Source organism: Coffea arabica, chromosome 11c, assembly GCF_036785885.1.
Source record: "Coffea arabica cultivar ET-39 chromosome 11c, Coffea Arabica ET-39 HiFi, whole genome shotgun sequence".
NCBI lineage: Eukaryota > Viridiplantae > Streptophyta > Magnoliopsida > Gentianales > Rubiaceae > Coffea > Coffea arabica.
The window spans coordinates 32,141,849-32,165,693 of NC_092330.1; the positions used below are offsets into that span (position 1 = coordinate 32,141,849).

Consider the following 23,845-nt stretch of genomic DNA (forward strand, 5'->3'; position numbering starts at 1 on the left):
ATTTAGGATATGAATAAAATATTTCGTATAATCTCTTCATTTTAGGTTACTGACTTGTATCCATGACAAGTGATTTATTTTCATTGCATGATAGTTTGAGAAGAAAAAAAGGTGTAAAACTAGATTTTAAAATCATTTGCTTAAGTTGGTTCTATGAATTTGTATTTTTATATAAGCTAGATGTGGAACTCGATATAGTATGACTATTTGGCTAAAGGAGTTGATAAATTTTTGTAAACTCAAGTAGTTGAATTGATTACTGTTGTTAAGGAATTGCAATTGGTGGTGGAAGTCAAAATTGTGACTTTTAGCCTATAGTGTGATTCGACAAAAAAATTGTTAAAAAATTCAATCTTGATTAAGAAGACATTTTTGCAATCAAACAAATGGTTGATTTCGAATTTGTATGTGTACATTTGCAAACATGGCAGTACATATTTTTATCTAATATTGTTATTTGTATCCTCAAGCTTTTTGGCAGATAATGTTATCACCTGTTGTAATGCCATTAAAAAGGATTTAAATGGATGGATTAACAACTCGCTTTTTCTCTGAAAAAGACAAAAAAAAAAAACAATGTGTAGGTTTGTATGTTTTGAAAAGGATAGAAAAATGTGCAAGTTTGTATCTTTTATTGATGTTGAAAATTGTGACAAATTTTGGTGACTTTCTAAACCTTTTCTAATTATTAAACTGCTAGAAGTATTATGACTACTTTTGGTTTAGTCACAATTAAAGTTTGCTGCTATTAAATTGATAATGTAGTGTACTTATTATCTCTCCTTTTTTTGGTATTATTATGCACACATAGTATTGGTTCAAAAATCTTTGTTTCATAAACGAAATTTCTCTTCATAGCAAATTTTAATTGTTTTGATGCTCAAATTTTCTCCTATGTTTACCAACAAGATATATTGCTTTATGTTTAAGTAAACTTCTAAGTGGCACAGCACGGCCAAGATGCCTCTAGTAATATATATATATATATATATATATATATATATATATATATATATATCTTATCTTACTATAAGATAAGAAAAGGCCTAAAGTTACTGTAGCACCTTGTTGTGTTGACACATGGCACAATAGATGAATTTTGGGCCTTTTTCCTTTTGCTTTGTACTAGCATGGTTCTGGCCGTGCTATGCAGCGGCCTACCCACTAATATGATCAACTAATATCATATTTATCACAACAACTCAATCACAGTTGGGCAATCGAGACCATATATCTATATGACCAACTGAAAAATGAAGAGGTAAATAATGAATATGCAAATCACAACCATAGATTACATAAACTCAATCATTCATGTCTTAGCAGAACACACACTTCAGTTCAAGCCATAGTTACATATTAGGGGGTTTAAATAAGCTTCATTGCCTATTGAATTACAACATTGATGGTTAAACCATTCATAGATATATTAGGATCCATTACTTTTTAAGTCAAAAGAATAATGGATCATAATATAATTCAAAAGGCATTGTCTAAGCAATCAAGACAGTCATCAAGGCAATGAACAAAAGATATAACAAAAGTACAGAATTAGACCATATCAATCTTCCTTTGCTTTAGCTTTCTTTGCTGGACTATCCTTCATATTGTCAGGTGGGCTATATGATTTTGCAGGTTCTTTGGCAAACTGTTCAGCAGTCTTTGTTGCATGTTCAGGAAGTATGTCTGCTGGTAAATATTCTGGAAATTCAAGGCTTCTTTTTGCTCCATTGGTTGTAGACGTCTGCCCTTCTTTGTAAGAACTGGCTCCAGCAATTTCTTCAAGTACCAACTCTGTCGTTGGTGTGAACATCTGATCCTTTGATGATTTTTCTGGATGCCTTGCTGATGAACTGCCAAGTGCAGAAGAAACTTGAGTGTTTTCTGGAAGTGCCAGTGGAAGGGGATGGTGCGATAGTTCAGCTGCAGTGTAAGCCTTGATGACAGTATTCTTTCTCTGCAGTTGACCTTGGAAGGGAGTCTCATAGGATTTCAAAAAACAGACAACTGTGTATTTTTTCAAGGCATCATTAAGTTCAGTATCTATTCCAAAGCCCTACAACAGAAAAATTTTTAAGTTAGGTTTCGTGAATTCTTGTCTATGTATATTTGTATTTATGGCTGAATATAAGACAAGAAATTTGTACTTACATCTTCCTGTGCTTGCTTAAGTTGTAGTGGAGTGAACTCAATCATTTTTTCAGCATCTTCTCAAGATATAATGCAATGTATTGAGCTCGAAGGATCAGTTATTATAATTGGAATGCGAGCCCTTTAGTCAAGTGAAGGAATTAAGATTAATATATGGTAATAAATGCGAAGAATGTTTAATTTAGAAGCATAAGTTTATGGTCTAACCTCAGTTCAACTTCACTTTGCTGTTTGCATGAAGGACAATGAATGATCTAGTCAATGTCAGCATTCACAATTTTGTAACAATTCACACAAGCAGTAGTCCAATATTTGGTGAATCCATATGCAAGTTTGACAGTTCCTTGCACCCAAGCCGCCTTTTGCTGAGTCAAGCAACCAAGAATGGTATTTGAATGTCAATTAGAGACAAAAAAGTTATATTTAAGCAGAATTTTAAAATAACAAATAGCTCTTACAATTGGAAATGATGCTTGAAAAGTGCTGATTGCTTTGATATCCTCTTCATTTGGAGGAGGAAGTAAACAGTTAGCATCACTGTATGTTTTAGCATTAAGCAAATTTTGGATTTCTTCCTTGTTCAAAGTAAACCTGAATGATTATGTTTAGAACACAAATTAAAAATGTACCAGTAAATTTAATTGATAATTTAAGGTAAAAATTTTTAAAAAAAGTAGACTTACCATTGCTTGAAAGAGAGGTCATCTGGGAGTGGAGGACTAATCAGAATTCCAGATGAATACCTTGTAATGAATGACAAAGCTGTAAAAATGATGAAATGGTTTAGTAATTATAACATAAAGTACTAAGAAGCCAAACATTAGAGAAATCATAATGCATAGTGAAAATTTTACTATTGAATGTGGTCACTTTAACACGGAAAGCTATGATTAGAGGGGCAGTGCTAATCATGTCTGCTATTTTGCTCCATTCATCATGTTCAAATTCATTCCAGAGAGTCATAAGCATGAGTTTCTTCCTGTCAGGTATAACAAACAAATTGTAACTACTGCCATTAATCTAAAATGACTTAATAAAATGGTAGTATTCAGGTTTGATTACTCTTCATTCACTATTATAATGTCTCTAGAAGTTCAATCTGGATCTGCCTGTTTTACTGGGAATGCGTGAATGACAAAGCCTCTAATATCTGAAACAAAAGTGTTGATATGAATGTAAGAAATCAATAAAATGTCAAATGACTGTCAAGTAAATTAAAAAATAATGTAAGAAAAATTACTGCAAAGGTTATCTGAATCAGCATATTTGTGCAGATCAGAGAAGTTTGTCAGCTCAAGTATGCAAGGCAACATAGGTGGCACAGGTTCAGCATAATTTTCAATCAAAGTCTTGTAGTTCAAAATCCAGGAGCATTCATAACTCCCAACTCTGTATGTTGGGTCAGCAGGAACCACAATTGCATTAGAAACATAATGGGTCCGTTTGGATTAGCTGTTTCTGGATTGTTTTTCAAAAACAATACTGTAGCATTTCGTTTTTGAAATACAAGTCCGTTTGGATTAGTTGTTTTTGGGGTTGTTTTTCAAAAACTATATGAAAAACTTTTACTGTAGATGTTTTTTGGATTATTTTTAGAGGTATTTTTAAAACATATTTTTGAGTATTTTATAATTTATAATTTATATATTTTTATATTTATATACATTTATGCATTTATAATACATTTATAAATATTTATAAATAAATATATTTATATATTTATATAAAAATATATCAATATATTATAAATGTATTATATTATACATAATACATAATATAAATATATTTATAAATGTATATTATTATAAATGTATAAATTATAAATGAATATTATATAAATGTAAAAATTATAAATTATAAATTTTATATTTTATATAAATATATATTTATGCATTTATAATACATTTATAAATATTTATAAATAAATATATTTATATATTTATATAAAAATATATAAATGTATTATATTATATGTAATACATAATATAAATATATTTAGAAATGTATAAGTGTATATTATTATAAATATATAAATTATAAATGAATATTATATAAATGTATAAATTAATATATCATAAATATATATTAATATTATGTATAAATGTATTAATATAATTAATATAAATATATAAATGTATTAATATTATGTATAAATGTAAAATTAATACTATGTATATTAATATAAATGTATCAATGTATTATATTATATATAATACATAATATAAATGTAAATTATAAATATACATAAATATATATATTATGTATAAATGTACATTTATATAAATGTATAATCTATATAATATATATTATATTATATTATATATAATTTTATAATATATATTTTTTGTATAAATATATTATAAATATATAAAAATATATATTAAATAAATAAATTATATATATTATGAATAAATAAATTATATATAATATGAATAAATAAATATATAAATACATTATTTATAAATATTTAATATATATAATATACATTAATATTAATTATAAATATTTGAATATTAATAAATATGGTGTTTATATAATATTTCAATTTGTAATATTTATTGTATATTTCATTATATAAATATTTATATAATATATAAATATATAATATAAAATTTTGCAATTTGTATAATATACATAATATTGTATATATATAATATAATATACATAATATACATTTATACATTATTACATATGATGTATATTATATATTATACATAACTTTATTATACATTATTATACACAATAATGTACATAATAATGAAAGTACATTAATAATGTATATATTATAATATAATGTACAAAATATATTATGTATAAATATTTATACATTTATGTATACAATATTACATACTATGTATATTATATTATATTATGTATAATATTAATGTATGTAAATATTTATATAATATATAACATATATAACATATAAATATATAATTTTCAATTTGTATATTTCAATTTACATATTCAATTTACATATTTCAATTTATATATTTCAATTTATATTATATTATTATAAATTGAAATATACATATTAAATTTGTATATTTGGAGTTGTTTTTGATATAATGTTTGGATATGGGTGTTTTTGGAATTGTTTTTGAAATACACATTTACTGTAGCATTTGGAATGTGAAAAACAGTTTTTCAAAAACAGGTGCAAAAACAAGGAATCCAAACGAACCCAATATCTTTGATAAGGCTGCAGAAATTTGCTGAAGATCTTGATGTGGTGTTCATAAGTCACAACAGAAACTTTTGTTCCCTGATTAGGATTAGAAAAAGTTAGTTTTATATATATTATGAGTTAAAACATAACTGTCATGTTAATGGTTAATATCATATTTATCACACAGAAATCAAAATTATAGATATGAATACTTTAATAGGTGAGTATTCAGTTGCAATGAAACTATAGTTCTGATATTGTAGTATGTATACAGTTACATGAATACTAAGGATTTTTTCTTAAGCAAATGTAATGAACAGACAAATCATGAAATGTACTTATACAAAATCTGAAATATTCTCATAGATGAATTTAATGAGCTGAGAAATAGAAAATCATTTGCATACCTCAGTATCTGTGAGCAGAAAGCGCATAATTCGCCTCTATGGAACTTCACGAGTCAATTGATTGTGCCCTCTGTGAACAACTTGTGCGAGAATAGTCCACTTTTCTGCTCCTTTCTGAATGTCTAGCACTGAAGATATATGTCTAGGCATGATGACCTATATTGGTAGAGAAATCAGAGTCAATTAAACAAAATAATAAATTTCTAAACAAAAAAGGCCATGAATGTTAAAACCTGATAATGTAATCTGGGAAGCTTTAAGAATTTCTTTATATACTATATTTTTAGTATGATCAGTGCATGATTCATCAAAATAAGTTGGCCTGATAAGGACTTTTACAGCCGAAGCTGTTTTGGCTCTTGAAAGTGCAACATATAATTGGCCATGTGAAAACACAGGTTCTTTCAAATATATACCAACAAAATCTAAAGTTTGGCCTTGTGCTTTATTTATTGTTATCGCAAAGCACAAACGAATTGGAAATTGTGTTCTTTTATATGGAACTGGATATTGTTCATCACTTGGTGGCTGCATGGAAATTCTATGTATAAAAACTTCTTTGCCACAAAAATCACCAACTGCAATTTTAGCACAACTAACATTCTTGCTCAAACTCTTTATTATCAGTCTAGTTCCATTGCATAATCCTTCAGCAGGATCGAGATTTCTTAAAAGAATTATTGGGGCATTGAGTTTTAACAGTAACCTATGTGGAGGTAAATTGCTAGGCGTAAGAGTGTTCAGAAGATCAATGTATTCAGATTGATGATTTTCATTCAGTGTTTCATCATAGCTTAGGTACTCAGCCAAATCTCCTGGAAATTTTTTGATCAATTCATCATTGATTTCATCTACAAAGTTATTCTTTGTAGTTAGAATTGCTCTATTTTGTGAGCAATGCAGTTTCTTTGAAGGATCTTTAAATTCAGGATACACAATATTGATTAGCTTTTCAATTGCATCAGTCTCATTATTATAGTTAACTACAATTGAAGATGGAAGTTTTACTATGTCATTCTCATCTGTTTCCTGTGTTCCATCTCCAATTTTTAAGAGAAACTGCGTGAATGAAGGATCTAATTTTGCTCTCATGTTCTCTGTTAATTGCAATTTCTCTAATTTGTGCCATAATGGAGAATTTATCAAACATGCATTTATCATTTCAGCTTTTGTTCCTTTTCTAACAACTGGTAATGTTTGTCTAAAATCTCCACCAAGTACAACTACCTTTCCCCCAAATATTTCTTCTGAATTCATTAAATCTCTTAAGAGATCATCTAAAGCTTCAATTGCTGCCTTTTTAGACATTGGTGCTTCATCCCAGATTATAAGCTTTGCTTCCTTGATCATTGCAGCTAAAGAAGTTTGTTTACTGACCCGACTTGTTGCACCATCAAAGATATCTATTAGAAATTTAAATCTGAAATGTGCAGTCCTTCCACCTGGTAAAATGGAAGCTGCAATTCCGGATGTAGCTGTAGCAAGAGCAAGATAACCTTTAGATCTAACATCAGCTAACAAAGCTCTATACAGAAATGTTTTTCCAGTACCACCTGGACCGTTAATGAAAAAAACACCAGGTCTATCTGAGTAAATTCTCTCAGATATGACTACAAATGCTTTTTTCTGTTTTTCATTGAGTAGCTGAATTGAATTTAAGTCAGTTTCTGAAATGACAATGTTTCTTTCTGCTCTTAATTCTCGAGTTTCATTCTCTATATTTTCATAAGAGAATCCAATAGGAATCAAATTATATGAATGTATACTTTTTCCCATGGATTGCAAAAATCCATCAATTTGTTGCAAGACATTTCTTTTCACTTGTGCAGATGTCATTGCTGAACATTTGGCAAAATCTTATGACATAGAAGATTCAAAATTTTGCCACAATGCCTTTGGGTCATTAGGGCAAGAATAAACCAAAAGTGTTGCAAAAAGTCGCCTCATTTCGTAGGGCATATGAAAAAGTGAGGCTTCTTGTAAACAGATTTCTTGGTTGTTATCATTTTGTAACAAGCCTCGAATTAATGCTGCTTCTTGGAACGTTTCTAATTGAACTCCATTAAAGGTTCTTAAGTCATCAAATGAAGTTGGACATCGAACCTTTGATAAGAGTAATCTCAAGTAGTATCGTTCTCCTTCAGAAGAATGAGCAGTCATTATTCGGCCTATTGATTCACCTCTTTCTCTCAATTTCCAGTATTTTTGATTAGGTAATCAGACAAAATGATCAGGAAACTCTACATAAGTACAATTTAGATCCTGAGCTGCTTTATCTGTCATATTCATGTAAAAAAATTCTGTGAACATTGTTTTTTTCAAATGATAGTTATTGACAACATTTTGAAGATTAGCTATTTTTTTGAAACTCATTGGTTGATAATTCTCCAAATGTAATTGTAAATGAATAATAGGTGGCTTTATTTCACTCATACAAAATCTAAAAATTCTCCAGGCTGCTTCAGGTGGAGAAACCTACCTAGCTGATACATATTGTTTAATTTCATCAATTTCTGAATCAGATTTATTATTTACTACTAGGGGTGGCAAACGGATCGGGGTCGGGTTGGCAGGTCGGGTTGTGGTTTAAGTATAACAAAGAACCTGCTGACCCGAACCCGACCCGCCAACTCGAAACGGGTTTGGGTATCTGACACGAACCCGAAAATTTCGGGTTGGCGGGTCGACCCGAAATGACCCAAAATTTAATTTTAATTTATTAATTTATCACTGTAATTTCTAATAAAATAAATTTTTCACAAAATTAATTACATCATCAAGTAATAAAAATTTAAATAACTAATTTCAAACCAAATCTAAAATAAATTAAACACCATAAAAGTGTTTTATCCCAAACCAAATATAAAATAAAATAAAACAGCATAAAAGTAAAAAATAACATAATATATTATTTGTCCAAATATAATAATTTTAATTTCACACAAGTTAAATAAATTCATTTAGGATTAAATAATTAATGCCTTTGGAAAAAAAGAATGATTTAGTTTAGTTAGATAAAATAATTTTTATGTTTATTAAATTAGTTTTAATTCGTAAACGGGTCACATCGGGTCATATCAGGTCACCACGGGTTGACCCGAAATTGACCTGTTTTCTTTTCGGGTTCATCGGGTTCGACCCGATTCTGACCCGAACTTCCAAAACCTTAACCCAAACCCATTAATTTCGTGTTAGGTTCGTGTCATATTTTCGGGTCGTGTCAGAAATTGCCACCCCTATTTACTACACAGAAGTTAGTTCTATCATGACCTTTATAGATATACTTGTAAATGTACTTGACTGCCTTAATTGTAGAGCATATTTCAACATTAAGATGGCAATCAAATTTAGCCAAAAGATATGGATTGTATGGTACAACCCATCTATTATCTAAAAGAATTGATTTAATCTTAATTTGAACTCCATCATCTCTCCTTCGATATTCAGGATATGCATTCAGAGTTTGAATAGTTTCCTCACAGAAATTTTTAGGAAAATTATTCTTGCAAGTTCCATTTTTTCTCATGCATACACTTGTTGGATCAAGTGAACCACATGGTCCATGAAGCATATGTTTAATGACCAAATTATATAGATGTTCATTTTCCTCTTTATTTGGTATCTCAGCACAGACAATTTTATCATATTCTTGAGGGGTATATATCTTGAATTTTGACTTTAAAATTAGCAAGAAATGTGCATGTAGTAGTCCACGTTTTTTATATTCAATGACATAAGTGTAAGCTGCCACTTCACCAAAGATGCATTTTTTCAAAAGTTCATCTTTAAGCTGCTCTAACTTAGCATGAAATACTCTAGCAATCAAATCTGGTCTGTTTTGTGCCTCTTCTTTATCTATTAAGTGTTCTTTTATTTCTGGCCAATTAGGATTGCAAGTCATGGTCAGAAATATATCTGGTTTACCATACTTTTGTACTAATGTCATTGCATCCATGTATTTACGTTTCATATTTCTTGGCCCTCCAATAAAGGATGGTGGCAATATGATACGCTGGCCAACATTATATGCTTGACTCTTACCTGATCATAAAGCATCTATTATGCCTTTCAAGAACTCTCTCCTAATTTCCTCTTGTTGTAATCTATAGAAGTCGAGTCTTTGTGTCTCAAGCTTCACATATTGATCAACAATATATTGTTGTAGAAGTCGAGCAAAATGTAATAACCAAGATTCATCATTGTCCCTAATCTGAAGTTTATAACAATAATATTCTCGAAGGGACACAAAATTTGGATCTTCATGTATGCTTTCCATTGCTGTGCAAATAATAATAGTACATCATTAAATGTCTAATCATAAATATTAAATATGTAAAATGAAAGATCATGGTATATAGTTATTGTACTAACCATGTTCTTCATTTTGGATTAATTGTTCTGCTGTAGCAGCATTTGCAGGGGAAATCAAATCTGCTACAGGTTGCTTTTTTTTCCTCTTTCTTCCATATACTTTTGCTCCTTTCTTTGGTATTCCTTGGTGCCAGCCAAGATCACCAAAAGGAAAAAGTATTGGATATTGGAGTGGATCATAACATCCATAATAGTACTGTATATTTTTTGAAGCACCACTATGGGTATGAACTCTAATATTACGCCTGCCGGTTTCTCCATTTTCTTGCCCCTCAACCCACAAACCAGCAACTTGTGAAGTTGTTGGTCTATTATAAACTCTTTGATCAACACCGGGCAGAGTTTTTAATACAATGTAGTAGTTATCTAAATTAGGTACCTCTCTCAAATTTCTAAAAAATTTTGCATATGGATTAGACTCAAGAACTTGCATAAATTTTCTAATTACACTTTCAGATAGTCTAGGACAAGCTGCTAATCGATTGCTACTTCAGTTTCAAAATCATTGAAATATAACTGTAAATTATTACTATGACCATTGCTTGAATTGAAATCATTCAGAAAATGATATATTTGTCCTTGAATTCTAAAAGTGTAAATTCCTTTATTCCTTTTTGAGAGAGTCAGATCAGTTTTAACACCGAAGGAAGTGAATCCAAAATGATTATTATACGTTCTAATAAGAGTTCTAAAAGATTGTGCCTCTTGTGAAGATGAAGTCAATAGGTCTTTAAAGATATATGGAATTTTGTTTTGAGCTAAAACAACTTCACCATCTTGACAACAAAAATATGCTGTCTCAGAAAAAAAACTTCTTCGCTCCACAATGAGGACAATCTAGTTGGGTTGGTAGGATATCAGCTTTGTTAGGAATTATATCCAACAAAGCTCTTCCTGTTTTGCACCTTCTTCCTAAAATACAATTATTTTACAGCATTTAGTAATCAAACCATTCAATTGATTTTAATGGCAGTGGAGAAAAACATGTTAGAAAACTTAAAAAGTATTAACTCTAGACCTGGCTGAGTTTTTTTTCAGAGATGATCTGCGATGCTTCGAACGACATTGAGAACTATGCTGAACATCAACAACTGAGGAACAATGATTAACAATTGTGGTGTTTGTTTGCTTTTCAATTATATTTGTAGAAGCAATTGATCTAGACTTTGCTCTGAATCTTTTCTTTTTCCATCTAAAGTAGGCATGTCTTCTATATTCTTTCTTATTTATCACCTCTCCAGCATATGTGTCAAAATATTCAAGAGGCCTGTTATTATAAGATATAACTGGAGTACTACCTATTATAGGTATATGCTTATTCACAAAGAGGGGAGGAGTATAATTAGTTAGTTGCATGTCTAGATTTGGTATTTCAGAATAACCATTTCTCCCTTTAACATTTGTGACTTGCTCACTCTGAAACTGACTTCCTATAACAAATGATTGCTCATTGCAATTCACTTGTGATGAACCAGCAGGCTGAACATCAGACAGATTGATTAAAGATGAACTCATTGCAAACAAACAATGATTGTCAGTAAAATCAGAGGTATAATGAATTCCTCCAGCATTTTCTGGAGGGAAGCAAACATTTTTACCTCTGCAATCAGTTGGCAGAATTAGATTCCTATCGATGTGATTTTGTGAAACACATGTTTCAACAAAGTGATTTTCACAAATGTCATTCTCACTGTTGATTACAAAAGGAGAATATGGCTGAGAAACAGAAGAATCGACAGTAAATTTCATATGCTCAGTCAGCATATTTAAGTTTTTCTTTTTGCTTCTTTCTAACATGCTTAGATCAAAAGCATAATCAAATATCTCATCTATCAGTCTAAAACTTGAACTAAATTTTCTTTTTTTCTTCATTATGAAACACAAAAGATCAAAATCTAATTTTACTATAAATACTATAAAGGAAGTAAGATACTAAGCGAAAAGCACTAACAATGACAAAATCAAAGCATCCTGGAATAACTAAAACTAACTAATATATATAGAATGACTACCTTAATAACCCAAACTACAATAACACTAAATTATGTAATTTTTCAATACATAAACAGGTAACAACATCATGCAGCATTTGAAATTAAAAAAGAGGCAAAAATAAACATAAGCTAAACCGAAAAATAACCATCATAGCATAACATGAAACACATGGAGGTCGTTAATTAACGGAAGGCAATAGACAGATGCAACAACAATGAAACAAAAAAATTGCAGTTCAAAATGGAAGGAGAGAAAATAGAAACATACCTATATTTTCTTTGCTCGGCTGAATGTTGGCAAAAGTCGGGCAACATTTGAAATCAATAAAAACAGAGAAAAAAATAAACATAAGTTAATCGATAAATTACATCATAATCATTCTTTTATGCATAATATGAAACACATGACAGTGTCTAATTAACGGAAGCCAATGATAAACAGGAGGGAAGAACATTCAAAGTAAAAAAATTGCAACTCAAAAATAAGAAGAGAGAAAATAGAAACATACCTAGATTTTGTTTGCTCCTCTTCTGAATACAGGCAAAAATGGGAAACAAATGTATATATAAGGCTGGAAATAATAAGTTCTGAAAGCTGTACCATGGATGATAACTCGGTACAATAGCCATACCTAAAATGAGCTGTTTTTGGGGGAAAAGAAGAATTCACGTGGATGAGGAGGATTTTTTGGAAGTGAATCGAAAGGAAGTACAATTAGTTGCCGGAACAATTGGCAGAAAACTGAAAATTTTGCAGGCTCGCAGATTTTGGGGAAAGAAATTTCAATGACCTAATTTTTGGGGGAAAACAAAAATTCACGTGCGTGCGGAGGAATTTGTGGGTTGCAATCAAAAGGAAGGACAAAGTTGTTGAAGGAATTGGCTGAAAACTCAACATTTTGCAGGCGCATATAGCTGGCTACTAATCGGCGAAAAGGAAGAGGCTATGCGACGCAAAGAAAGAGGAAGGAAACTCGGCCTAAATGAAGAAAAACTTCAATGACTAATAAGACCATTTATTTGACTTTGTTGGTTCCTGTCAAACCAAAGAAAGGGGCCGAAACCTTTTCCTTTTCTCACTGTTTTTGAGTACAAAAATGGCCCACAGTTTGGAACGAGAAAAAACTGAAGTCACGTGCTTCGTCATAGCTCTATATTGCAGGGAACAAAGATGTGGAGAAGTAATCTTTCTTTGGAAGACTTTGGCTGGCACGTTAGTTCTAACGGCTTTTACATTTGGAATATTTAATTAGGACCCCATGTGATAAAAGGACACCCAAATAGTCTACAACTATTTACATTTGACCAAAGAAATATAAAAGGAATAATTTTAAATGGACAAAAATAACCCTAAATAGTTAGCAACTATTTAAAAAGCTAGTTTTCATAAAAGGATTCAATTGACCTTTCTTACCAATTAAAAACCAAACAAAAGAATCAAATGAAAATAATTCAACTATTTTTACCAATTAGCCCCAAAATAGTGAGGAACTATTAGGCCTTTGAACTTCAATACCAAGGCTCAAATAGACATTTCTCTCTCATTAATGTCCAAAATAAAGAAATGAAATTTGTTTCCTCAAATGAGACCTTGACACTTGGCATCAATGGAGAACTTGAGTTGTTCTCTTATCTAGTTGGTAGATATAAGCTTCACTTTGCCATATGAAGTTAACATTCTTTTAGATGTGCTCAATGACTTAAATTAGTTGCATTATTTTTAGTAGACTTAATTATACAATTTATATAATTATATTATATGTACATTAACATTTGAAGATAGATTAACTTAAAATTTAATTATTTTTATTTCACTTTCCAACCTTATCATTTAAATTATTTATAAAATTATATTTGTTAAAACATATGAGTATATTATATGTATATTAACATTTGAAGATAGTAAATTGGTTAACATTTGAAGATAGATTAACTTGAAATTTAATTATTTCTAAATGACTTAAATTAGATGCATTATTTTGAACAGACTTAATTATACAATTTATATAATTATAGTATATGTACATTAGCATTTGAAGATAGACTAACTTAAAATTCAATTATTTTTATTTCAGTTTCCAACCTTATCATTGAAATTTATTTATTTCTATTCCAGTTTCCAACCTTATCATTTAAATTATTTAAAATTCTATTTGTTAAAACATATGAGTATGTTCTATTACAATTTATATAATTATATTATATGTACATTAACATTTGAAGATAGATTAACTTAAAATTTAATTATTTTTATTTCACTTTCCAACCTTATCATTTAAATTATTTATAAAATTATATTTGTTAAAACATATGAGTATATTATATGTATATTAACATTTGACGATAGTAAATTGGTTAACATTTGAAGATAGATTAACTTGAAATTTAATTATTTCTAAATGACTTAAATTAGATGCATTATTTTGAACAGACTTAATTATACAATTTATATAATTATAGTATATGTACATTAGCATTTGAAGATAGACTAACTTAAAATTTAATTATTTTTATTTCACTTTCCAACCTTATCATTGAAATTTATTTATTTCTATTTCAGTTTCCAACCTTATCATTTAAATTATTTAAAATTCTATTTGTTAAAACATAAGAGTATGTTCTATGTAGATTAACCTTTCAAGATAGATTAACTTGAAATTTATTTATTTCTATTCCAGTTTTCAATCTTATCATTTAAATTATTTATAATTATATTTATTAAAAATTATATATCACATTTTATTTAACATTATTGAAAATTATATTTGACATTTTAACTTATATTTGACAAATTAATTCAATTTTTTAATATTTGAATTTCATTTTTTAACCGTATTATTTAAAATTATATTTGGCTATTTAAAATTATCCTATCCTATTATAAAGAATAAAATTATTTTTTTTAGTGTAATGTACATTTTTCTTCCTATTATACACAAAATCTAGAACCTCACAATAAAATCTACATTTTTCCTGTATTTATATTTATTTTATTCTCATCTAAAGTTATACAATTGAACTCAAATTACGACTTAATATGCTATATATATTTGTTATCAATTCTATTTTAATTCATTTAAACGTTTGTTTCTTAAAGTTGTCAACTCCAATTAAACGTTCAATAGTTCCAGTCAAAACTTGAAAATAATTCCAACTTATTTCTATTGAAGATTGAAGAAGGTCACAGAGTTATCGATTCCGGCTAAGAACACTCCAGAAATGTACTTACATATTATTGTTTGGTTGTCCAGTTTTCCCGCTTGTTTTCTTCTAACAATGTCAAAAAAAGGACAGCCATTCTTCAACTACTCCCTTTTTCACCTAATGAGATTAGACAACAACTTTTTTTTGTGAGAGTTAGGTTGAAACGTCAATCTTCTGAATAGTTATCAGCTGTACTTCATTTTTTCATGGCAATTAGATTCAAATACGGAGTACTAGATTTGGTCAGATTAAATAGTGCAGTCCATGCTTACTACGTACATTAATAGCTTTTGTTCTCCTTTGTTTTTCCTCCGTTCGCAGACTGCATAAACAAGCCTTCCTTTGCTCTCCTGCTCTCTCATCGTTTGGTAATACAACTTTTCTTAGCTTTTCCTTCATTGTATTTGTGGATTTATGTGTTATTGTAGTAACATACAGTTTCTTTTACATGTTTTCCGTTTTTACACTGCAGCATTGCTTTGAGGATTTAACGTTTTGGCTTGCAACCCCGCTTTACTTGCCGGTTAGTTCTATTACTTATAATAGCCTACCTAATGTTTGATAAATTGCTTGTTAGCCTTTCTTGATGCTTCATATTTACAACTTTTCATCAGCATTGATAGCTGCTTATTGTTGATTTATATATGCTGTGTGCCTGTGATTGTCAAAGGCTGCTGATGAATATTCAAACTGCTTATTGTCAGCTACTTGTTCATCTGCAATATGTTTGCTTACCTCTTTAATCCATAGCTAACGTTATTGAATGTCTGTTTCATAATTAACTTAACTCTCACAATTGTTCCTTCTCTGCATGGCAAACAGCCTACTACAAATGGCTATGTCATGATGTCTGTTTTTCAAGGCATTCCTTTTATAAGCTTGCCACATTTAGGTAGCCATTTAGAGAAGAAAAACTACAGAAGACAGGCTTACCTTAGATGGAAATCAAAAAGATTACGCTTATATCATTTTCAAATGAAGAAACAATCTTCTAATGAACCAGTCAATATTCCTCTGTTGAATATTGATAGAAAACTTCTGGAAAATGGCTCTCAAGCTGAAAACAATGACAATATTAAGCTTCCTAAAAATAGGCAGCAGTCATATGGTAATTCTCATGGTCGTCCTGGAGAAAATATTGTCATTGTACCTGGAGAAAAGAATATAGCAAAGTACAGAGAGAAAAGAATATAGCAAAGTACCTGGAGAAAATCCTTAAAGATGAAATTAGGAAACCTGGTGAATAAGCTTGCGTAGCTCCCGATTGAAAGAAGCCGTCTGAGTCCCTGCACTATTTCCGGCAACAAAATGTCCGACCAGTTCGAGAACCCAAGCTTTTCCAATGTCACCATGCTAATTGATTCCGTCAACTCCGGAACTGATCCGGACACAATCATGGATTCCACCAAGTCAGGATATAGTTTCGCCAGTTTGAATGCAATCATCCCTCCATAGCTAAACCCCACTACGCTGCACCTCTCCACTCCCAGCTTCATCAACCCTTTGGCCAAGCACTCGGCCTAAAAATCTGCCGTCCGTTCAGGTCTGCCGATGATGGAGTCCCCGAAGAAAACGAGGTCAGGGACGTAAACGGCGTAGTTTCTTGTCAAGCCCAGAACTTGGAAAAGCCACGTAAGAATGCCGTCGGCGAAGAATCCATGAATAAGTACCACCGGCGACTTATTTGTTGATGGTCTTTGGTTTTGGTGGCTGACGACTTGGGTTGGGACCCAAAAATTCATGATCGTCCCCGGTTCTTTCCCTATGTTTTTTAAACCACCTTACAAATTAGTAATTTCGTTGTATATTTTTTTGTATAAAATTTCCTCTTTGAACTCTTATTATTTTACTCGATTGAATTTCATGAGACAATAAATTGTATTTTTTTGCTCATTATCTTTTAGGGATGTAACAATTTAGGAGTTCCATACTTACTAAGATTGAGGATAATAGGTTGTGACTTTAGTATTTATGTTTACTTGTAGGCTTCCTATTATTGAAATTTGCAAATTGTTTTTTTTTTTGATAATCTTAGGAATTGATCAAGATTTGGAAATTAATTTTTCAAAGCTATCTTTGGGGGGAAAAAAGGTCCTTTCCCCCTCTACTTTGTTAAGTCATGAATCATTCCATCTCTTGATATTCTCTCTTATGTTTCTAGACTACAAAACCATTAGAAGTTCTACAAAACCTTAAAAAAAAAAAAGGATAACATGGACAACCTCATTGGATTGTTTGCAGGAAAGTAAAAGAAATTTTTTGTTCCCAGAACTCTTTTTTTTCCTTATGGAGACACCAAATTTCCTCAATAATATGTATTATTGCCTTTTAAGATGGATTTTTCTTTCCATCTCATTTATCACATACATTCAATAGATGATTTTACCTTTTTTCAATCTCTTTTTTCCAATTTACCTAATTCAATATGTATTGTCAGGTCTCTATACTGAGCTGACGAACATTATGATTTGTTATCTAACATTCGGCGGTTAGTTAAGGTACTTTGTGTCATACTTTCTGTTCTTTAATAGTTATCAAGAAATTGTGGGTCTTTTACAACATGTATGTGTTTTGTTTGTCCACTGCAACTATGTATTATCAGAAATTTGTATTTAATTATATACTTTTGGTATTATGTTAAATATGTTCTAAGTGATACGAAATAGGACTCTATTTCTTCTAAATTTTCAAGTCTTAACTTGTGCACTGATTATTAAAACCATTGACATTCATGTATTTGCTAATAATTGGGTGTTTGATTTTAGTTTGCCGAGTTGCATATTTGTTAATTTCAATGAATTCATTTGAATGAAGACAATAAATAATGCTTTGCGTTTGATGCTTGCAAATAATCAGTGGTTCATTCCACTGGGGCAAATCTTGCTTTATTTTTTTTTATCTTTAATCCCTTTTCATGTATTAGCTTGCAAAAGGTTTCTGTCAATTTGTAAACCTTCCAATATGTAAGTTGTTGACTGGAATTGTTTACGGCCTAAAAGGGCTTGACTTTTGATGATAATTTCATGGGATGCTTGACTTCAAAAAATTAATGATAAATCTCATTTTGTGCATGGTGGAATTTTTTCTTTCTATAAGGCAGAAGTGTTGTTTGGATTTAAGCATTTTGTCTTCTATTATTTTCTTAAATATGCTTTTAGTACTTCTGGTAATAAAAGAGTTTCACTCATTTGCACTTTAGATGGTTATGTACTGTTCTATTTTCTGGTGGTGACTTTCTTTTAATTTGCAAAAGATTTTTCACAATTCACCTTGAGAATGAATATGGTGATTCAACTTAAGGTGACATAGCTATAACAAAATAAATGTGCTTAGGAATAAAATGAGCTTAGGAATAGTCTTAAGTTTTTATCAAATAATGAAACTATTGCGTTACTTTGGCTATCAATAGTTTCATTAGCTATAACAATATTGTTTTGTTATTTTCAAAATCCAGTGTACCTGTTTTTGTGGGGCTTAGCAATGTCATGCTATATTGAAAAAAAAATTCTATTATCATTACAATTTAGAATGAACAGCTTACATATGTTCATTCATTTATAGATATTTAACTTTCTGAAAAATGTAGTCTAAACATAACTGTGATAGTTTTTGTCAAATTCAAAACGTTTAATATTTAAAAAGCAAACAAAACAACTTTTCATGATTTTTGTTTATTTAAGATTTTTCACTTTTAAATAAATTTTTGATATCTTTACTTAACTTTCAGCCATATTTCAATAAAATACTTTTCTTTCCATTTACTACTTTTCAAAATGAACTATTTTATAACATTAAACAAAAAAAATTCCCTTTTCATATTGTTTTATAAATTTTCCTTATTTCTTGACAGCAATCAATTAATCTCAATGGGCATTGGCTGTGCGCAGCACAGCCCACCCCTACTAGTAATATAAGATAAGCGAACATCTAAAATTACTATAGCAATTTCCCTTATTGACATGTGGCAGTATAAGTGAATTTTGTGCTTTCATATAGCTTCCATCGCTTTGGATGTGCAATCATGAACCTGTTGGCTGCATTTCTCAATGACCCAAATTGGACTGGATTTGGCATTCCAGTATAAGATTCAGTTATTTTTAATGGACATTTGAATCTTTAGTCATACAATCATTTTTAATGGACTTGTGAATCTTTAGACCTTGGACAAATGTAATCCAATTACAATAATATTATTATCATCGTGATCATTATTTGAATTTATATTTATTACTATTTATATTATCATTTGAAGTCATATTTGATAGATTGACTTAAGTTTCAATTAGTTCTGTAGAAAAGTGCCTAAAGTTACTGTAGCAATCTCTTTATTTTTTGCTACTTTGTTAATGTAACTTTTGCTATTTTAGAAGCCGTAAAAAAAGTGATGGAAAATTTGTCACATTTTTTAAAATGAAAAGAAACTGTTTGAAGTCTTTTGGCAACACATCGGTACATTTGCATTATCTTTTTTGGATCCATGAATAGCTCAACCTAATGAGGTTTAGCTGTTGGATTCTTTTTTTAATGGCAATTACGTGGTGAGTTTGCTAATCGTAGCAAGTTTAATCATTTTTTTGCCCGATGGAGAGATGAGAACAAGAGGACAACTCTTCCTCTTCTTTAGTTGACAGTCCAAGAAAACTTGTACGAATTTCCCCTTTTCAATAACAATTTCTACTTGCTATTATGGCATGCTGTTTCACTAACGCATGGCACTCCTGGTGAATTTATGAGTTTTCATTCCTTCCCTCTCTTTTCATAAGCAACTAAAGCAAGGGTAGATAGATTGGATTGCAAGGCACAATGACCAAAATTGGACTGGCCTTGGTATTCATGTATAAGGTCCAATTATTTTTATTGGACTTTTTAGTTTGTAGGCCTTTGAGAGATGTAATTCAATTACAAATTATTATCATTATTTTAATTTATATTCATTATGATGTCAATTTGAGAGAGTATTTTTTGAATTGTCATATTTTCAAAAATGAAAAGAAATATTTAAATTTGATTTCATATTATTATAAAGAAAAAGATTATTAATGCCATAATGTATATTCTGCCGTTTCAATTTTATTTTAATCTGTTCATGTTACAATATTTGATAGTATTTGACTTTATGTTTACTCGTATTTCTATTAACATTTAAAGTTGTACAAATGAACTAAAATTACCACTTAATATAATATATATTTTTTGTATCAATTTTATTTTAATTCATTAAAACATTAATATCTGGCTTTTATTACGACAAAATTTTTTTTCTTTGTTGACCAAAGGAATGCATCAACTTCTAAATGACAAACATATACATATATATATATATATATATTAAGATGCTTCTTTTTGTTGTTTTATTTTAATCTGCTCATATTAAAATATTTAGTAGCATTTGACTTTATACTCATTCGTATTTCTATTAGCATTTAAAGTTGTACAAATGAACTTAAATTGCCACCTAATATAATATGCACTTTTCATATTAATTTTATTTTAATTCATTTATATGTTAATATTTGCCTTTATTACGACAAATTTTTTTCCTTTGTTCATCAAAGGAATGCATCAACGTCTAAATGACACACACACACACACATATTATTTTATTAAGATGTTCTTTCTTGTTGCTTCAATGCTGGATGTTAGCTTTGTATTTATTTTTCCCACGATTTTACTTGCCGTTGAATTATAGATTATTCAACAAAGCTTACATTTCTTTTGTTCAATTTTAGATTAAAAACAGTAAACGGTTCCTTTATGTCAGGTTCTCCTCTTTTCCCTCTCATTTGCCTGTAAGTCAACCATGCAAACATTCTTCAACTGCTCTACTTTTTCCCAATTACCTAGTCAGATTTGATAGTTACTTTTTCCATTAAAGTTAGATTGTCCTTCACAGCAATCTCAACTTTTCATGAATTATCAGTTGTACTTCATCGTTTCATAACCATGGTTCGACGATTCGGCCGAGTCCACTCAACTCGTTAAGACGTCACCGTAAAGAGTTGAAATGGCCGAGTCATACCGAATCACTCCGAATTATCCGGAGTCAACTCGAATTTTTATTATTTTTACTAATTTTTAATTATTTTTGTTTATCATATTTTTTACAATTTTTAGAATATTAAATATTTCAAAAATTCACATCTCGCCGAGACCGTGACCGATATGTCGATACTGATGTGGAACGGTCCAAGCCGCAACTGCAATCGCGACCGCGACTTTGAACCATATTCATAACCATTAAATTGAAATACAAAGTACTGGATTAGTTTAGATATCATAAACTACCATTTTAGAGATGAAATTGTTATGAACAAGCAAAACTTGAATGTTATGTAGTACAGACCACTAGATACATTACCAATGGTTGCTTTGCTTCTTTTCGTTCATGTTCCAACGTAGCACAGAGAAGGCTTCTTTCAGTTTCTTGCTTTCATCCCACTCAGCTTTTCTTCAACATATGTATCCATTCATATCTCACTGTAATAGCATCATGTTTTATGTTTCGATTTTGCAGCATTAACTTGGGTATTCAAGACTTTTGCTTTGCCCATCACTTTCCTTTAGGTTAGTCACACTACTTATGACTAACTAGCCTAATTTTTGATAAAATGCCACTTAAGTTTGATTGGTATTTACAAGTTTCATCAGTAAACTATTGGTAGTTGCTTACTATTTAAACAAGTATTATAGTAGTTGGAATCCAATCTCAAAGTTTGAATTCCAAGAAAAGCACTGGCTAGGAAGTCAATTGAATCGTATATACTCTATAACTTATGATTCTAGTCTTTGGCAACGAACTCTAAAACCGTTTCATCATTTTAGATTTGTTTTCTTGCTTTTGTGAGCACTTTTAGGTTGTTGATATTCAAGTTGCTTGCTTATTTTCTTTGATGCATAGTTAAGCTTGTTGAATGTCTGTTTCATTGTCAGCTAAACTTTTGACAGTGAAAAGAAAGGGAAAATCAATTAGATAATTAAGTTGATTTAGTTGTTGACTCAGTTGATGAACCATGTAAGAATAATGGATTTTTATCTCAATCAATATTAGCACACCATAACATACAAGTTGAAGACCAAAATTTCAAAAGCTCAGAGCATAGATCATGCAATATTGTTCTTGCTTCATTGCCTTCGTTTTCGAGCTTCCAGCCTGAAAATGGTGACTCCATTAAAGGATGTTCTTTAATGAATGGTCTAAGGTAAACTGAAGTTCTGATGTGAGCGCGAAAGCTATCTTAGGATCTTAGAGGACACGTTGCAAGACGAATGGAGTCGAACCCAAACTTGGACCACTCAAGAACGGATTCAACGGTAGAGGACGCCACAATCAAGTGTGTTTGCTTGATTGATAAGTGAATAAACAACCTAGGATCAACTCTAGAATGTTCAAACTAACTTTCACAAGTTAAAGGAATTTGCCACACTCAATGGACGAAATTCTGGAATTTTTATTGAATAATATCGAAAAACTGAATGTAAAATATCACTTAAGGCTATTTATTGTTTTGACTAAACCCTAATAAAGCTAGAAAAACATTAAGGAAATTTGGCTAGCCCATTTCTTTTACTTGGCCGAAGTTTATCTCAACAATACATAGACCGTAAGGTCAGTGACCCAATCCGCCGTTTGGAGGTTGAACACTTGCATCTTCAATTGTCAGCAACACTTTAGTAGTCTTGCAAGGATCCTCCAATTCAATCCCTTCAATAGGCGGTTTCTCTTGAGATTGGACGACATGAACTAAGGTTTGAAGCAACTCCTTGAATCTCTTAGCTCGTCCTCGTGTCATTGGGTCTTGGGGCACCTTTACAGGGTCTACCTAAGCACCATGGGTCTCATGCTCAACCGTATCATTCTCCTCCTCTTGAAGAGGATTTGCCCTCAAATCGTGCTTGTCCCCTGCAAGAAACGGATTTAGATCAGCAACATTGAATGTAACACTAACATTATACTCACCAGGTAGATCTAACCAGTATGTATTGTCGTTGATGCGGTCAATGACTTGAAAAGGCCCACCTTCTCTTGGTGACAGCTTGCTTTGTCATTTTTTGGAAAATCTCTCCTTGCGCAAATGTAACCAGACCCAATCATCAGGTTCAAAGATAAGCTTGCACCTGTGCTTATTAGCTTATTGGACATATTGGGCCGTTCTCCTCTCGATGTTGGTACGAACCTTGTTATGCAATGATCTCACGAACTCAGCTTTCTTCTTGCCATCTAAGTTCATGCTCAGAAGAAGGTAATGGCAACAAATTTAAGGGAGTTAAGGGGTTAAAATCATACACAACTTCAAAAAATGAGAATTGTGTAATACTATGCATAGCCCTATTGTATGCGAACTCAACATAAGGTAGACACTCCTCCCATGACTTGAGATTTTTCGTTATGATTGCACATAGGAGTGTGGATAAGGTCCTATTGACTATCTCAATTTGTCCATCCGTTTGAGGATGACTAGAAGTAGAGAACAACAATTTGGTTCCCAATCTACCCCATAAAGACTTCCAGAAATAGCTCAAAAAATTGACATCTCTATCAGACACGATAG

General features: G+C 30.6%; 2 protein-coding genes and 1 long non-coding RNA gene across 15 annotated transcripts; 1 reads left to right on the top strand and 2 right to left on the bottom strand.

The window, feature by feature from the left end:
- Positions 1-1,269: 1,269 nt before the first annotated feature.
- Positions 1,270-13,274, bottom strand: LOC113715768 (uncharacterized). Of its 13 annotated transcripts, XM_072071288.1 has the most exons (12): positions 12,602-13,264; positions 12,361-12,379; positions 5,728-5,883; positions 5,336-5,416; positions 3,392-3,540; positions 3,214-3,301; positions 3,006-3,130; positions 2,835-2,913; positions 2,610-2,742; positions 2,359-2,516; positions 2,152-2,272; positions 1,270-2,056 (listed from the first exon to the last, which is right to left on the bottom strand). In XM_072071288.1, the coding sequence occupies exons 11-12, from the start codon at positions 2,194-2,196 to the stop codon at positions 1,562-1,564; spliced, it is 540 nt and encodes a 179-aa protein (XP_071927389.1). In that variant the 5' UTR covers positions 2,197-2,272; positions 2,359-2,516; positions 2,610-2,742; positions 2,835-2,913; positions 3,006-3,130; positions 3,214-3,301; positions 3,392-3,540; positions 5,336-5,416; positions 5,728-5,883; positions 12,361-12,379; positions 12,602-13,264; the 3' UTR covers positions 1,270-1,561. The 13 variants fall into 13 exon arrangements, 12 of the variants coding, with proteins under 12 accessions (XP_071927389.1, XP_071927388.1, XP_071927393.1 ...); XM_072071287.1 differs by having other exon boundaries at positions 3,006-3,301; XR_011823255.1 differs by lacking the exons at positions 3,006-3,130; positions 3,214-3,301 and having other exon boundaries at positions 12,602-13,273.
- LOC113716037 (uncharacterized) lies at positions 5,764-7,563 on the bottom strand. The gene is made up of 2 exons (XM_072070094.1): positions 6,004-7,563; positions 5,764-5,883 (listed from the first exon to the last, which is right to left on the bottom strand). Exons 1-2 carry the CDS (start codon positions 7,561-7,563, stop codon positions 5,764-5,766), a joined length of 1,680 nt encoding a protein of 559 aa, XP_071926195.1.
- Positions 13,275-15,256: 1,982 nt separating the features above from the next.
- LOC140017023 (uncharacterized) lies at positions 15,257-16,060 on the top strand. Its single transcript, XR_011823312.1, has 2 exons — positions 15,257-15,664; positions 15,769-16,060. It is a non-coding gene; the product is annotated as an uncharacterized lncRNA (long non-coding RNA).
- Positions 16,061-23,845: the final 7,785 nt, after the last annotated feature.

Excerpts from the sequence above, each read along its gene's own strand:
- LOC113715768 (XM_072071292.1), bottom strand. The coding sequence starts at position 2,196 with ATGATTGAGTTCACTCCACTACAACTTAAGCAAGCACAGGAAGAT. Across the intron at positions 2,057-2,151 it reads TTAAGCAAGCACAGGAAGAT|GGCTTTGGAATAGATACTGA; the intron begins GTAAGTACAAAT and ends TTTCTGTTGTAG.
- LOC113716037 (XM_072070094.1), bottom strand. The coding sequence starts at position 7,563 with ATGACATCTGCACAAGTGAAAAGAAATGTCTTGCAACAAATTGATGGA. Across the intron at positions 5,884-6,003 it reads CTGATCATACTAAAAATATA|GTCATCATGCCTAGACATAT; the intron begins GTATATAAAGAA and ends CTACCAATATAG.